Below are 14,978 nucleotides of genomic sequence, written 5' to 3' on the forward strand. Positions count from 1 at the left end.
TGGAATGAAAAAGTGGTAATATAATCCCATGCTGGATCATGCTGCTTCCAGCCATAATTCCCTTAGAAATAGAACTAATAACCATGCTAAAATGGTGGGACAGTTGTGGTGCCTTTATTGCATCTTCATGTATTTATATGAACAGACAGGAACAAACTTTGAGTGACTAATACAAAGGAAAATCCTGGCTCTTCAAGCATAAACTCTATTCAGCTAAACAATGTGTGACCACTGTTTAGGTCTTTAGTAACATCCATCATTGGTTTAAAAAAAAAGAAAGAAAAAAGTAACTATTTACATCATCTCCACCTCGATCTCTTTTCTCCAAAGCTTCAGAAGAGAAATCAGTCCGACCACGAAGCCTGGTGAGAAATCTCACCATGAGATTTAAAAAGCAAAGAACATTTGTAGCATGAAGTTGAAAAATTTAAAGTCATGTGTATAACACAAAAAACATTTACTTTGTGAATGGTAAATCTTTGTCTCATAACGACCTCCTTCTACACCTTCTACCAAATGAAAGTAATTTCATTTTATAAGACTGACCAGAATGCAAACAAAAAACACGAATTATCAACATGTGCTTTGTTTAAGGGTATCTCAATATTTACAAAGAAATCTCTGCATGATAGCAAACAAGCATAGAATATGAAAAAGGCAGTAATTTCCAAATTACAAATTCTCCTCCCTAGCCTCTAAGCGGCAACCTTTGCTGATGGACCCCAGTACAAAAGCAGAAGACTAGCATGAACTAACACAGCAGCTTGCAACACTCTTCTGATGAAGGCTGAGCCTGCCAGAGACCAGTCTGCTGCAGTGCACGCAGCAGCTCCCACAGGCTGGGCACGGTGCTGGCATTTGGAATGAGTTGACAACTGTTTTCTTTGTATCCTGAAGTCCACTCTGGAGAGCAAAACCACTGGCTCAGGCCAAGAGCATCTCAATGCCTATTTATCATAATTGCAATTTTAGAGTTTGTCTTCAAGTGAACAAAAGGAGAACCAACTGGCTAATGTGGAGCATTGAGATTTTCTTTTCCAACCAACACACTGGGGAAAGTGGAAGAAAAATAAAACCCTCTGGCTTAAGAGGGGAAACAGAACATGCAATTCTTTAAAACATGTTTCAGTTGATGCCCAACTTTTTTGGCAATGACACAATTTTTAAATCAGAAATGTTGCACATATAAAATTGAGCCTTGCTCACTGTAAGCTAGGAAATGCGGCATCCATTAGGAAATCAATTCATTTAGGTGCCCATGTGCTACAGATATGAAAAGCAAGCCTTGGTCCTGCAACAGTGAGGAGGGCTTCCTCACTTCCTTCCTGCTGTACAAAAAGTATGTGAGCCCACTGAGCATTAACACCATCCGTCTTTCTTCACTGTAATGTGGCAGCCTGAAAAGAGAAACCCACTTGGTTCCTAGCAAATTTTCACCTAATTTCCCATGCTCTGCAATTTGTCAAGGACTTCCAAATCAGAATGGCCCCAGCAGTATTAATAGTGACCTTGGCACATTGCTGGGATCTTCCCATGCTCCAGAAGTCTCAACTAAAACAAGGGTTCATTATCCCTTTATCCAACACTAGAAACTGATGGCAGTGGCTAGGCAGAGTGTCACCATTTGCAGTTGAACCTCCCAGATCTGTCCTGAGTCATGTTTCATTTGGAATTGGTGTGATCCCGGAGCAGCGAATATTGCATGGCCAGGGAACCACCACTCTGGGATCTGATTCATCCCCACTGTGCTACGTAACTGCACCAGTTCAGCCAAAAATCCATGTAAGCCGGTGTCCTCTCCTGACAGCAAGCACCAGGATGCCTAAGGTCGATACTTATGGGACCCATGTATACTATGGCATTTTCCTCACATAACCTCCAATTCTCCAGTGGTCTTTGGATCAGAGATTTCCTGAGCCAGATGTGTCTTCATACTGAATTTTCATTCACTTTTTCAGCTGCCCTGCCTTTAAAGATAAATGCTGCTGTCCTACAAGAAAGGTGCTTAGGAAATCATGGGACCAGGCGCAGCTTGTTACTAGACAGGGCAGATATAGTATGTTTTGGAAGGATGTTGTCCAAGAATTTACTCTTGTAGAGGTATCAGATAACACTTGATAACATTTTCTCTTGGAAGTCAATGGGGAGCTTTCATCAGACTCAGAAAACCTCAGCCCCTTATGAAATGTTCACAGTGAAGGGATAAAGAGGAAAAGAGATGAACTGCAGTAATAAGGGCTGAAAGTAAAGCAAAAATCCCTCTCTGTCACACTGTGAACAGCAAAAGGCTGGGGGCTAGCGGGCTGGCCGTGGAGAAGAGGTATAGGTGTTAGTGTTGGCCAGCAGTGGGCCCCCGCTGCCAGGAACACGCAAGTCCTGCAGCTGGCTGGGAAGGCCCGCTTTCCAAACAGGACAGCAGGCCTGTGGAGAGCATTACTCAGCTGATCAGCAGGAAAACTGCCAGTGGAAAGAGAAATTTTCCTTCTCACGGCAAGAAAAGCAAAAAATCTGCGGGCATTTCAGAGAGCTGCTGATGGAAACAGATGGAAATGTTTGCCGAGAAGTGGAAAGGCCTCAGCTGGGAGAACGGCTCCCACACGGGGAGACACCCCAGAGGCCTACGAGGACAGCGTGCCCTAGAGATCTAGCTGAGATCCTCGCTCTCAGAAACCCAACATCTACTCATGCCCTCCATTTTCCTTCTTTTCTGATTCTGCCGTCACATCTCTTCTACTCTCCTCCCTTTTTAGAGTGGAGCAGCAGAAAAAAATAAACAAAAATAGAAGAGGACTGAGTTGCAACCACCATGAGTACGAAGAGGCAAAGCAGGGCGATAAGAAATGATTCTGAGGTCATTGCTACACAGATTCAGATGTCTTTGAGCCTTCTTTGATACCTGTCTTGCTTTTCAGGGAGTTATTGGGGCGATGTTCAGTTCTCTGTTACAGAGAGACTGAAAACCACATCATTTATGAACCTGTACTGGAAGGTCCTTCAAATACTTTTGGAAACAGTTTGGAAACTAAGAAATACGTCAAATAATTTTTCTTTAAGAATTTCAAATATAAGATTTTCATTGGAGAAAACTGCAAATTTAGTCTATATTCTACCCAAACTTTTCAAGAACGTTCAATTTGCCAGTACATGTAAAAAATACATTGGTATCATGCATACATTGGCAGCTTTCATTAACCAACTGTTTGATTCATCTGCCATTTAGCCTAACTGGGTACAACTTTGCAACGGTGGCGATGAGCAGGTACTTGATAATACGAACAGAAGGACTTTAGGTAGGTCAGGAGATTGCTGGAAAAGCACCTTCCCTAACTCATCCATTAGGTGGTGCTCCAAGAGTGCCAACAGAGAAGGCTCTGCTGCTCTTCAGTAGCTCCAGAAGGAGCAGAAATATGCTGAACGTGCTAGACTCCAAACTATGGTAGCAAAAGTTGGAGCATTCTTGGGAGACAATTTAACATATGACTTTCCCTTCTTGAACTTGTAACATCTCTGTGAAACACGGCACTTCTGTTGTTCACTGTATATTGGATTAGATCTTTTATATTCTTCTCTAACACTGAACAAGACAAGCAAAAAATAAATAAAAAGAATTATCTAGTGTCCATGGTAACCAAACTAACGAATATAGCTCATTCAGCAAACTGTCATTTTGCATTCAAAGGATCTGTAAAGCTTTCTTATGGCAGCAGTTTGTAAACATTTTTCAGTCTCTAATTCTGTATAAATGTAAGCAGATCAGGAATACAAAGTACTGTTTATGCTATCAGCCAGCTCTACATTCTTCAAGGTCCCAACAAAACACACTGGGAAATTATAAGTGGTGAGCATAGTATCTAAGTAAGGCAATTCATCAGTTCACACAGATAAAAATAAGAAGGGCAATATCTTCTCTCATCTTTATCCCCATATTAATCTAGCCATACAGTAACAGTGCAAAAATATGAACAGCAGCCAAAATGGTAAATAACATGTAGGTTCTGGCCTTGCAGCTAAGACTGTGCAAAATCAGTTAGTGTTCATAAGCAAGAAAACACACAGAAATGAGTTACCATTCTCAACCAGGAAATGGGCATCAGTTTTGCAGGCTCTTTCTAAGGATCTTCTGCACCTACTAATGTCCATGGAAAACTACGATACTCAACATTTCTCATTAGTGAGCTTCTAACACAAGCACAGGATAGAAAAGAGAAGGCTCAGGGGAATCTCATCAATGTGTATAAATAGCTGATGGGAGGGGAATAAAGAAGACTGAGCCAGGCTCTTCTTGGTTGTATCCAGAAAAAAGACAAGAGGAAATAGGCACAAATTGAAATACAACAAATTCCATATAAATGCAAGAAAAAAAAATTATTTACTGTAAGAGTGGCCAAACATTGGCAGAGGTTCTAGAGTCTGTTTTCGGAGATATTTAAAACCCAACTGGACAACGTCATGAGCCACCTGCTCTGGGTGACCCTGCTTTGAGCAGTGGGGTTGGACTAGACTAAGCCCTGAGGTTGCTTCCAGGCTCAGCTATCTTGTGACTCCAGCTAGCAAACCCCTTGCCTTGCCAGGCACAGGTGCTCTCAGACTGAGCCCTCACCTCTTCTCAAGAGAAGCAGAGATGAGGGGTGCACTGAGCCTTTCCTTCCAGCCTTGGTCAGCCGAAAAATGGGGAGGTCAAACACCCAAATTAAGGGAGAGACCTTGTTTGTCCTTCCATCTCAGCTGTGTCACCTGTGCCACCTTCTGGGAAACAGAGAAAAACCTGGCTCAGACCGAACCGCTGCTTTCCAGACTGGCTGTGCCAAGAACATCTTGCCCACTTGCATCAAGCTTAGACATGAAAAGGTCAGATGGCAGAGACGGAGAACACCATTTTGTGAAAAGATCGAAGGTAAACCCTTGTCTCAAATGAACGCAGCGGGAGCTGTGTGAATAACTCAAACCCTTCTCAGCTGAACAGACCTGTCCTGTGAGATTGCAGACAACCATCTCATATTACCTTTTTCCCAAATTGCCATTTTAAAATTCATTTTTCTTTCTCTCGCCTAACCTTTCTGAAAGGTTCTCTGCCCTGGTGGTCCGGTTCCTCTTTCAGCTTGACCAAGCTGATACACGGCCAGAGGACAACCATTTATTCTGGGGCCAACACCGGTCTGTAGCTAACTGGTTTCCATCCTAGCTGAGCACAGAGCAGACATGGCATCCCACAGCCTATCCCAACCCGTGCCAGTCTGAACATGAGTGCCTGGAGCTATGCATGTTGCTCCAGAGAAGAGTTTAGAGGTGTCCTGCATGGCCACGTTCACATTTCCCAAGAAATAACTCTCATAAATCCTCAGGTGGCTCATTTAGTGAAATCCATGCAGTTCCTGTGAAAGTCTTCATGACTTTTTTTTTTCCACTAATAACTGTCCTAATTACACCCGTCACAGCTAACGTGTGCTTTTCTCTGCCGCTGTGTAAAGGCAGTTCATCTGCACACAGAGTCACCATTGTCGATGGACAGAGCGTGGGGCTGGAGCCAGGAATTTATGAGGTCTTATCCCCAGCCTGCCAGTGACCTTCCGTGTGGCCTTGGAAAATAACACTTAGCGTCTTTGTTTTTTTAGCTGTAAAATGGGAATAATGATCTTTATTCATCCACCTCAAAGAGGCGATGAGAGGATTTTATGCAGTGCTTAGGGTTTAAATGTTTCCAAACAAATTTTATGATATCCAGTCAGGGTTTTTAAATCCATTTTCAGCTCATCTCTTGCCACCTCCTCTGCACTTGGTGATAGTGGTTGCTTTGGCTATTTCCCTGAGTGTTCTAGAGTTTGCTGGATGACAGAGCTCTTCTAACAAAAATACATCTAAATGGAATAATTTGCTTAATCATTGAATAATAGTCTTCTCAAATGATTCTGCATTTTCCAAAATTTGAAACTACTGAAGTCAAGAAGGCAGAAACAAGCAAGCTTTTCTTCTTCCATTTGAAGAAAAATACACTTTTCTTCGTTTTGCACTTGCACATTTTCATTCATTTTTCTTCAATTTGCAGCATCACATCACATCAAAAAGTCAATGTAAAGAAAACACAGAAAAATGCACAGTAACTCCCAAATATAGCACAGATATGGGGCAGGCTTTGCATCCTGCAAAGGATGGGACAGGATGTGAAACCTGCCCCAAAGCCTTTGCACATTGCTCTGTGCTAATGGTCTCCACCTGCCACAGCCTCAGCCTAAGTCCAGAGGTGATAACCTGCACCAAGCATTACTTCAGTAAAACGGTGTCGGATCTTGTGAACCTGCCCATGGAGTAACTTCAACATCATCACCAGGGAACACCCTTTTTTTCAACTTATCAAGTCAATTAATACAATTAATGAAATTAGTGAATTTTTTGAATGTATGGCTGTTTGCTTGAAGATATTAAAAAGTATGTTTCAAGGAATGGAGTACCTTCAAGCAAGAATCACTGAAAAGCTGGTTGCTATGCAACTCAAGTATTGTCCATATTATTCTTATCAAAAGATGACATATTGTATAAAATAATATAATCCTCTTAAAAAAAAAAAGCACACAATATAGTAGAAGGCTGCTTAGGGGTTGAGAATTGGCAATAGCTCAGAGTGCTGTCAGAAACATGACGGTGAGGGTACATACTTCATCAGTTACAGAACCATAATGTAATTATTATGATTATTTAAATGGCACCCTTGATAATATGTATAAATTACCTACAATAAAGCAAGTGAATCTGAAGATATCAGCGACAAGCTTTGAAAATAAATGCTTACTCTAACAGGACTGGGATAATATTTCCATATTGTGAAGCCAAAGAGGCTGCTTTATGCATGCATTGCCTTAACTTGTACATTCACCATTCCTTTTACTATGTACACAGAATATACGATCCTGAAAAATGATAGTGCTGGTGTGTTTTAGCAGGACAATAAAACATTGAAGGTTTTATTCTAATTCTTTAGAAAAGGTTCGGAAGATAAGAACTATACATCTTTTCCCTCTGCCTTTCCACTGCTAAATAATCTCAGCCCTCCAAAGAGAAATGTCCTTGTATTCTACTCTTGGTTACTAGTCCTCTAATGAGGAACTTTGAAATATGAACATACAAAAGCTTTATTCTTATACAGCTTGGACATGCAGGCCCATCAGGCAAAGGAGCTCTGAAATGATACCTATTACATTCATTTTACCTTTTTTTTTTTTTTTCAGAAAGCCATGAATTGCCTTTAGACTAAATACGAATCAGATATGGAAATGCAAGAGAAATTCTCTTAGTGGTTATTTAGTGCTAGCTTGTGACACTAGAATACTTCATACTGTGTCCTGCTGAAGCCAGCAGAATAACTCTGGAACTAAAAGATTGTCTGCTGTGGATTATGGACCTAGAATCCATAAGTAGACCATCCACAAGCAGATTAGACAGAGCAACCTGTAACTGCTATTTAGTAATCTGACCAAATATCCTCCAAGAAGTTGTCTGTGCTCCACCGTGCTCTCCTCTCTGAAGAAGATTAATGTGAGATTGGTAACTTTCAAATTATTAATTGACAATGCTTTACTCTGCACAAGACAATAAAGGTTCTCAAGGTGAAATGAGGTCTATTGTACCTATTGTCTTCTATCAGAAAAAGTGGCAGAAGTTGTCTGAGTTCACACTACTACCAGTGCAGATTTGTTGAGCTAAAGATGGACATGCACAATTATGAAATATTTATGAAATAAGGACAGCAAAGGAGTGACTAGCCCGTGTGGTCCTTCCACTATTGCAACATGAGATATTTTTGAGAATTATTAGTCAATCTGCAATCCCTCAAATTGCTGTCATTACAGCAATCACAAGACTATTTAATTTATTTCACCATTTAATGTCACTAGACAGACCATAAACTTTTGATCACAAAACAGAAAATGTGACCTCTTTTACCTTTTATTTTAGGACATGCAGCTGATTGAGCTTAGCCAAAAGACTTAGCTACATCGTTGTATCTCTGCAGGAAGAGCAGAGATGGATTGTTATGTTTAGTTCTCAGATAAGGAAGCTCAGACAGAACAACTTATCCCAACACCAGGTGCCCAGTCCAGGCTGGAACTTGGAGCTCCTGCTCCAAGGGAGAAAAATTTTTAGCTGGAAGAAAAATTTTTAGCTGGCGTCGAGCACGACAAACTGGTGACTGTCAGAGGAGCCTCACCACTGACACTGAATTGGCTCTTTCCAAACAGCATTTCAGCAACTTGTATGAACATACAAGGAGTCTTCCGGACCTCAAGTTTATTGCACGAGCCTGCAACGAATACCAGCACACCCAGTCATAGAAAGGGACATTAGATTATAAAGCTTTCCTTTGAGCAGCTGGACATGCTGCTCTACTAAAGAGCACTAAAACTGCCTGTCCTTAAATAAAATGTTTATCGACATACTTGAAACTCCATTGTCCAGTTTCTGTAGAATTTGATGTTGATATAGCCAATATAGATCATATGAACATAGCAGTTTAATATTTTTGAAAACCATGTAGCATTCCTTTCCTCTTTACGCAAATTTTGCCCATGGAGTAACTCCTCCCTTAGAAGAGACAAGAGAACACTTGGAGCTCTTAATTACAGATTTGATCTGCAAAGCTCTTGCCTTCTGGCCCCTATCCCACTGAGCTTGCACTTAACTTTAAGCATGTGTAGTCCCACTAATGTTAAGCACAAGCTGAATGAGTTCTTGGAATGAGGTCGTAGCCCTCAGCATCCTGCAGAACTGATCTTGCATGTGTTCGCTGTTAGTTATGTACTGTTCTACCACGAAACTTTGCATTTTTCTTAGGAAACAGAATGCTCACTATGTTTCATGGATTCCAAACAAGTCTGAAAAGACAGGCTTGCAGAGCTAAGTGGCAACTTAAAATGACACAGGGAAAACCCAGAAGAAGTCATAATCATTTTCCCAGCATGAAGTTCAAATGCTAGACAAATACATATAAACATAAATGTTCTTTATATTCATAGACTGTAAAGGCAGTGTACAAACTAAAATACAAATCTGATACATGTCACGAGTAACTACACCACTCATAAAAGAAAGAAGTTCAGAGACCTTGCTCTCCTTCATCTAACATAACCCTTACTTACCTTGCCGTAGCTCAGTAGGATTATCCTCACCAGGACAACGTTAATGTGAGCACCCAGGGATTCGTCGTGGTAAATTTCGTTAACCTGCAAGAGAGTGGTCAGAGCTTCAACCATGGTGCTGGCAGCAAGTAGCTCTGAAGGCAATGATAAAGCAGCACCTTTTATGTGCTGTCATTGAGACAAAGATCACTTGTGATCACATACAGAAAGGGACAAATTCCACTGATGTGAGAGGGGATTTTTTTTCTAGACTCCATTGCAGCTTCTGAACAGGCCATAATTCAGGAAATCATTTAAAACCAACACAACATCATCAAATACTTCATGCTAACAGCTATTTAAGTGCCAACCTAAGCAGATTTCCAGATCTGCATAGCCTGGTGTACCTCTGTCCCTGTGATCTACCGGCTCCTGGTGCCGAAGGAAGAGTCCCAGCTCCTTCCTTCTCCCTGCCCTGTCCCACCTGCATGCACCTGAGCCCAGGGCACAGAAATCTAGAAGAGCTCTCTGCTGGGTGACACCACGCATGGGAAAGGGGCGAGTGAGCAGAGGACCAGGCCCTGGGGCTGCCTCTCTCCCGAGTGATTTGCTGGATCGGCTCAGCTGCCCCCTGTAACTCTTCCATCTGGGACTCATCAAATTCCATTCTGACAAGGGGATCTACCTCCCCCCAAAAGCATGGTCGGCCACATGGGCTGGCTTTGTTGGATGTCACAACTAATCAATGTTAAACTTTGCAAGCAGAACAAAAGCTAAAAAATGCCAGCAAATAAAAAAAAAAAACTGTCTTCTGTTTTATGCTAGAGCTACATAACTGAACATGCACACAGGCAAATCAGCCTACAAACACTGAAAAGAGAATGGTAAATATTTACAGTGCAGAATGAAATGTGGATGTATAAAGATGACTTAGGAAACACCGTTACAAGCAAGCTAGGCAAATATTAACTGCTAAAGAGGCTGATTTAGATATTCTGTGATGAATGGATGCATGAGACCAGACTGCTCATTTGCACCAAGGTGCTCAGCCAAATGGCAGGAGTTTAGCTTCACAAATTCGAAGAGGCAGATGAAATTCCCTGCAGGGCAAGCGTCTTTCCACAAACATCTTCCCCTTGGTAATGATTGCACCAAACTGGACCGCTTTACTGGCTGGACACAAATTTCATTAATTCCTACAAAACAGATTCCTTACTACAAGCTAATAAGTAACATTCAGAATACTTTTCATTAGAAACACAGTAATAAAAAATGCCCTGTTTCTTCCATCAGCCCTAGCTCTAACAGCCCAACTTTTATCTCTGCAAAAATAATTAAAACTAAATACATCAGTGTAGGTTTTACTCAGCAATCCTCATTGACATTTTAAAGTGAATTTTCATTCATTTTATCAGTATTTTTGGATATAAGAGCCTAATCTTATCCCTGGTAAGAGTCCGGGTTTTCAAGTCCTGAGCATCCCGCACCGCTGGTTACGAGGCAGCACGGCTGGTCGGTGGCTCCTGAAGCAGACTCACGCCCTGCAGGGCATCTGCCCGGGGACCCAGGCAATGGCTGCCTGACGTCTGAGCACCCGGGCTCCTTACGGGTGCATGAGCAGAGCTTTGGCTGGAAGATGGGTGGATGAAAAGCCCAGGGTTATGAGTGGCTTCAGGGTTGCTATTTTCATTGCAGTGAGCAGCAGCTGATCTGCTTTGTAAACAATAGCTCTGGAAATTAGATCGTGTATTTGCATGTGTAAATAAGATTTTACAGGATTAACTTTATGTTTCTGTATCTAAAAGATTTTTTGAGGACCATTACTGAATACAGATTATACAGAGGTAAGATGTGAACAGGTTTACAAGCTTTACAAGACCAGGAAAAAGCCCCTTGCCTGTTGTCCAGGGAGGGAGGGATATTAATTTGCCTCACTCTTTGTGTACTGGGAACAGAGCATACGCATCAGTGCTACAAGGCTTAAATACGCTGTAAATTATCTATATGTGAAATGAGTCCTGCACAAAAACTCCTCTATAGAAGACAGCAAGCACAGCATGTAAATAGGTATTTAATTAGTTCATAACGCATAATCCAAGTTGCTGCACACCATTCTCTCATTAACTTCCCGAATTTAACCTAAGCCTCTTCTAACAATAGTTGAGTAACAGAACAACCGTATCACTGTTGCGTGCCAAAAGGAAACTTGGCATGAAAACGTTGACGGAACAGAATCGAAACACTGTTTGACTGTTCATGCAAATGACATCTAACAAACAAACTGTGAATGAACAGAAAAGCACAAGCACTGTAAAAAGCTGCTTGGTTCTCTTGGGATACTGGGTTTTCTACGAGACAGTGGGTCAATTCAAAACTCTGGGTCTTGGTTTCATTAAAAAGGATGAATCCAAGCCCTCTTCACACAGCGGCTGAATTGAACCCTCTGCTCCTTTCTCTAAGCTAAACTGTGGCTTTCCCAGCAGCGTCTCACTGCACATAGATAATATGCTGATACAGATGCTTTTCTTTTTTTTTTCAGCATGACCTAAATTGCACCTATTTCTTTCAGGAAGCTATTAAAGGAATGAGATCCGAGTGACCGAATGTTGTGCTCGCAAACATTCATGAAAAGCGCACGCACTAGAAGGGCCTCCACCAACCCTAGCTCAGGCTCCCTGCATTTCCACCTGTCAATTTAACAGGAAAGCAGAGTTTAGCTAACGCAGCCTGCTGCACAGGGCCCAAAATGACCGACCACCCCGTGGAATCTGAAATGTCCAGGCTCTTATCCAACACAACTGCTGCTTTAGATGCTGAAGTGTCTGTTTCCAAGCACGAATAATCAAACTATAGGCGTGTACGTTCAGATGGCTGTATAATAAACACACTCAGGTGTGAAACTGATTACACAGTACTTTTGCAGCACTCCATACCATGTACTTCTGTAGCACATCCTGATTTCTATCAACAAAGGAAGAATCAGAATCGATCTCCTGCTCTTAGATCAGCAAGGACCGCAGGCTGAAGTTGTTTTGCTGTACAGGAAAAAAGAGCGCACAGAGACCATCTCAAAATGCCAGCTCCTGAACCGAAGGCAGTGAAGATTTTGCATTAAGCCTTGTTAGATCTCCACAGTGATTCAGCATTTATACCGGGTGATGGAGATGGCTGGGTAAATCTCAAGGAATTCAAAGCACGATGAAATACCGTAAAGAGACTTTTCATAAAACTATTGTAGTTCACAAACTATTTTGGGGCAACTAAGTATCGTGGTTTATTTTTGTGGGATATTTCAGTCAAAGGAAAACATGCATTTCTATTTCTGTTTAGAAACCAGGCTGGCACAGATTGGTGCTACTTAAGAAAACAAGGACTTGATTTATTTTTTCTTCTTCTTTCCCTCTCTGCTTATTTTATCATTCTTCTGCCCTAAGCAAGTTTGAAGCCAACAGAGTAAGCAAGCAGAATACATCAAAATAACCCCAACAACTAAAGTGAAGATCAGAATTCATGAGATGCATCATGCTTTGTTAAAGAAAAAAGCTTCGTTTTTTTTTTGTAAGATGTAAATTGTAAAGCACTGCAAAGCTTTTATTAGTCAGCAAAACGGGGCCCAATCCTGACAGGGAATTTTGAAAATTGTTGTAATGCAAATAGCAATAAAGAGCCTCCAGCTTTGCCAGTGTTGGTGCAGAGTGCGCTACCTGCTGCTACAGCTGGCAGGATACTTAGGGGATGTCCAGTGGTTCCCTGAATCTCTAAGTAAAGCAAGTTGCAATAAGAGAGCAACAATCTGCGTATGTTGGCAAGCCATCAGCACGCTCATTTAGGTGGTTTGATGGAGTTCCCAGAGATGCAAAGTTTGTTAGTATCTGCTGTGCAACAACAGCCCTCTTCATCGCAACACGGCTCCATCCCGCTGAACCATAAATCACTCTGGGTGATGAGGCCCAAGGCGTGCCCATGGCTCCGTGCATCGCGTTGTTCGGCTGGGTAAGCACCACTTCGCAAGCACACACCCCTGCCAGGCATCTGATAGCTACAAGCGCTGGCTACCCTCAGCCTCAAATGAGTCTGACCCAGCTCCAGCAGCCATCAGAGGCTGTATCTGACCATTTGGGGAGAGCACGACACAAGCTGCACTTTATGCATCTGACTTTTCAGCCACCGCAAACTGCTGATCCACCCAGCCCAGTCAGACGGCCCTTTGGCCACCCAAACATCCTTGCACAACCACTGCTGAGGGCATCACCTGTGGCTAGTCGCCCTCAGGCAGCGTGGGGACCACGTGCAATAGCAGAGGAGCCGGAGAGCATCAGCGCCTGCCCCGCGGGACGGCAGCGCTCCTGGCAGGCCATTGTTCGAGCCCAGCCCGAGCCGCAGTTCATTCATCGGATCTTAATTATCTGCTGCAAAGCCTCGGTGCCTGGTGGGCATCCAGGGATTGTCTATTTCTGTAAGGAATGGCTGTTTTGAATTACGGACTAGGAACCAGAAATGTCATGGTGGATACTGAGCACAAAATTTTGTAATCTGACCCCTCCCAAAAGCGTTCCCCCTCGCACTTTATTTTTCTGCGTTCCCACTTCAAACACCACTATCCTCTTCTATTTTCATCACCTCCTTTATGCTTTTGAAGATCCCAAACTCACATTTCTAACATTCCCAAAGCTTCGTCTTAATCCCACAGGAATAACATTACATCAATTCCTCCGGTGGATAAACTACGGTCACATAGAAAGTCATCAGGCAAATCCAGGGCTCCCAGTCTCCCTTTTTAGTCCCCACAAGGCATTTCCTCATTTCCTCAGAGAGGAACTCTTTTTTTTTTTCTTCTGCAAATCTTTGTTGAGCATCACAAGGAAAAAAGAATAATGAAAGCACACAACACACATGAAACTTAAAGGTCAAACTGTGATCTCAGATTTGGAAAGCTACTATTCCGCTCAAAACCATAGGCAACGGGCAGCTTTAGCAGTGCTTGGCAATGTGCATTATGAAACAGAGATAAGAATCTGGCATTTTGTATGTGAATCCATGTCCGAGGGCTGATTTACCTTCACGGGGGTGACAGTCAGTAGATGTTACCAAGTCCAAGCTAGCTGCTTCTGATCAAAATGAAAAACATTCCCCTGAGCAGATGTGTTGGCAAGACACTTGGTAGCGTCGTGTTACAGGTCTCTATCTCATCTTTGACTGTTACATGGGTTTTAGAAAGGTCATAGACTTTGTTTTCTGACTTCACGACTAATTTATTTTTCTCAGTTCCTCCCTCGGGCTCTTGGAACTCCTCATTTTTTGCCCACAAACCACTGCTCTGGGAAGTTTCTCCAAACACTGTAAATTATATTTGCACCAAAAAAATTAGTATTTGTTTGAATTACTGTCCCAAGTTCACTTTAATAAAATCTACTGAAGTATCATAAAATAATTAAGCAGATTAACTCATTTTAACACAAGACGCGGTGTCAATACAAAAAATGTGGTGAACTCTTTAAGTGGTTTGGTTAAGGAAAGCGTCCAAAATTCAAAAGCTGATCCTAATTATCCATACTCCATCATACAAACCGCACTGTCACATCGCAAAAGTTCCTGACTGCGACCTTTATGGCTAAAGTTCATGTTGGTATTTGGAGAAAAGGAAAATCTATCTTTTAACAGTAATTACCTTCTGCTGAAAGGGTGGTACCGAAACCTGTGTGATGGCCTGTGCTATGTACACCAGGACAGCAAGGCACAGTCCTGTTAATCATGAGAAATGCTCACCTAATTGGCACTGGGAATAAACTCGAGGTGGAAATAAATAAAACCTGTATGGGTTCAGAGAGAATATTTCCTACAGGACCTCCCGAATGCCCAGTCACATGTGCA

General features: G+C 42.2%; 1 protein-coding gene across 2 annotated transcripts in view; it reads right to left on the reverse strand.

Annotated features, from left to right (window-relative positions):
- ADAMTS2 (ADAM metallopeptidase with thrombospondin type 1 motif 2) overlaps positions 1-14,978 on the reverse strand; it is a 191,086-nt gene that overhangs the window by 51,701 nt on the left and 124,407 nt on the right. For both annotated transcript variants that reach the window (XM_048057168.2, XM_067005513.1), the window contains exon 5: positions 9,129-9,212. In XM_048057168.2, the coding sequence (XP_047913125.2) occupies positions 9,129-9,212 (84 nt within the window). The remainder of the gene's footprint in view (positions 1-9,128; positions 9,213-14,978) is intronic.

Source organism: Anser cygnoides, chromosome 14 (assembly GCF_040182565.1).
Source record: "Anser cygnoides isolate HZ-2024a breed goose chromosome 14, Taihu_goose_T2T_genome, whole genome shotgun sequence".
Taxonomy (NCBI): domain Eukaryota; kingdom Metazoa; phylum Chordata; class Aves; order Anseriformes; family Anatidae; genus Anser; species Anser cygnoides.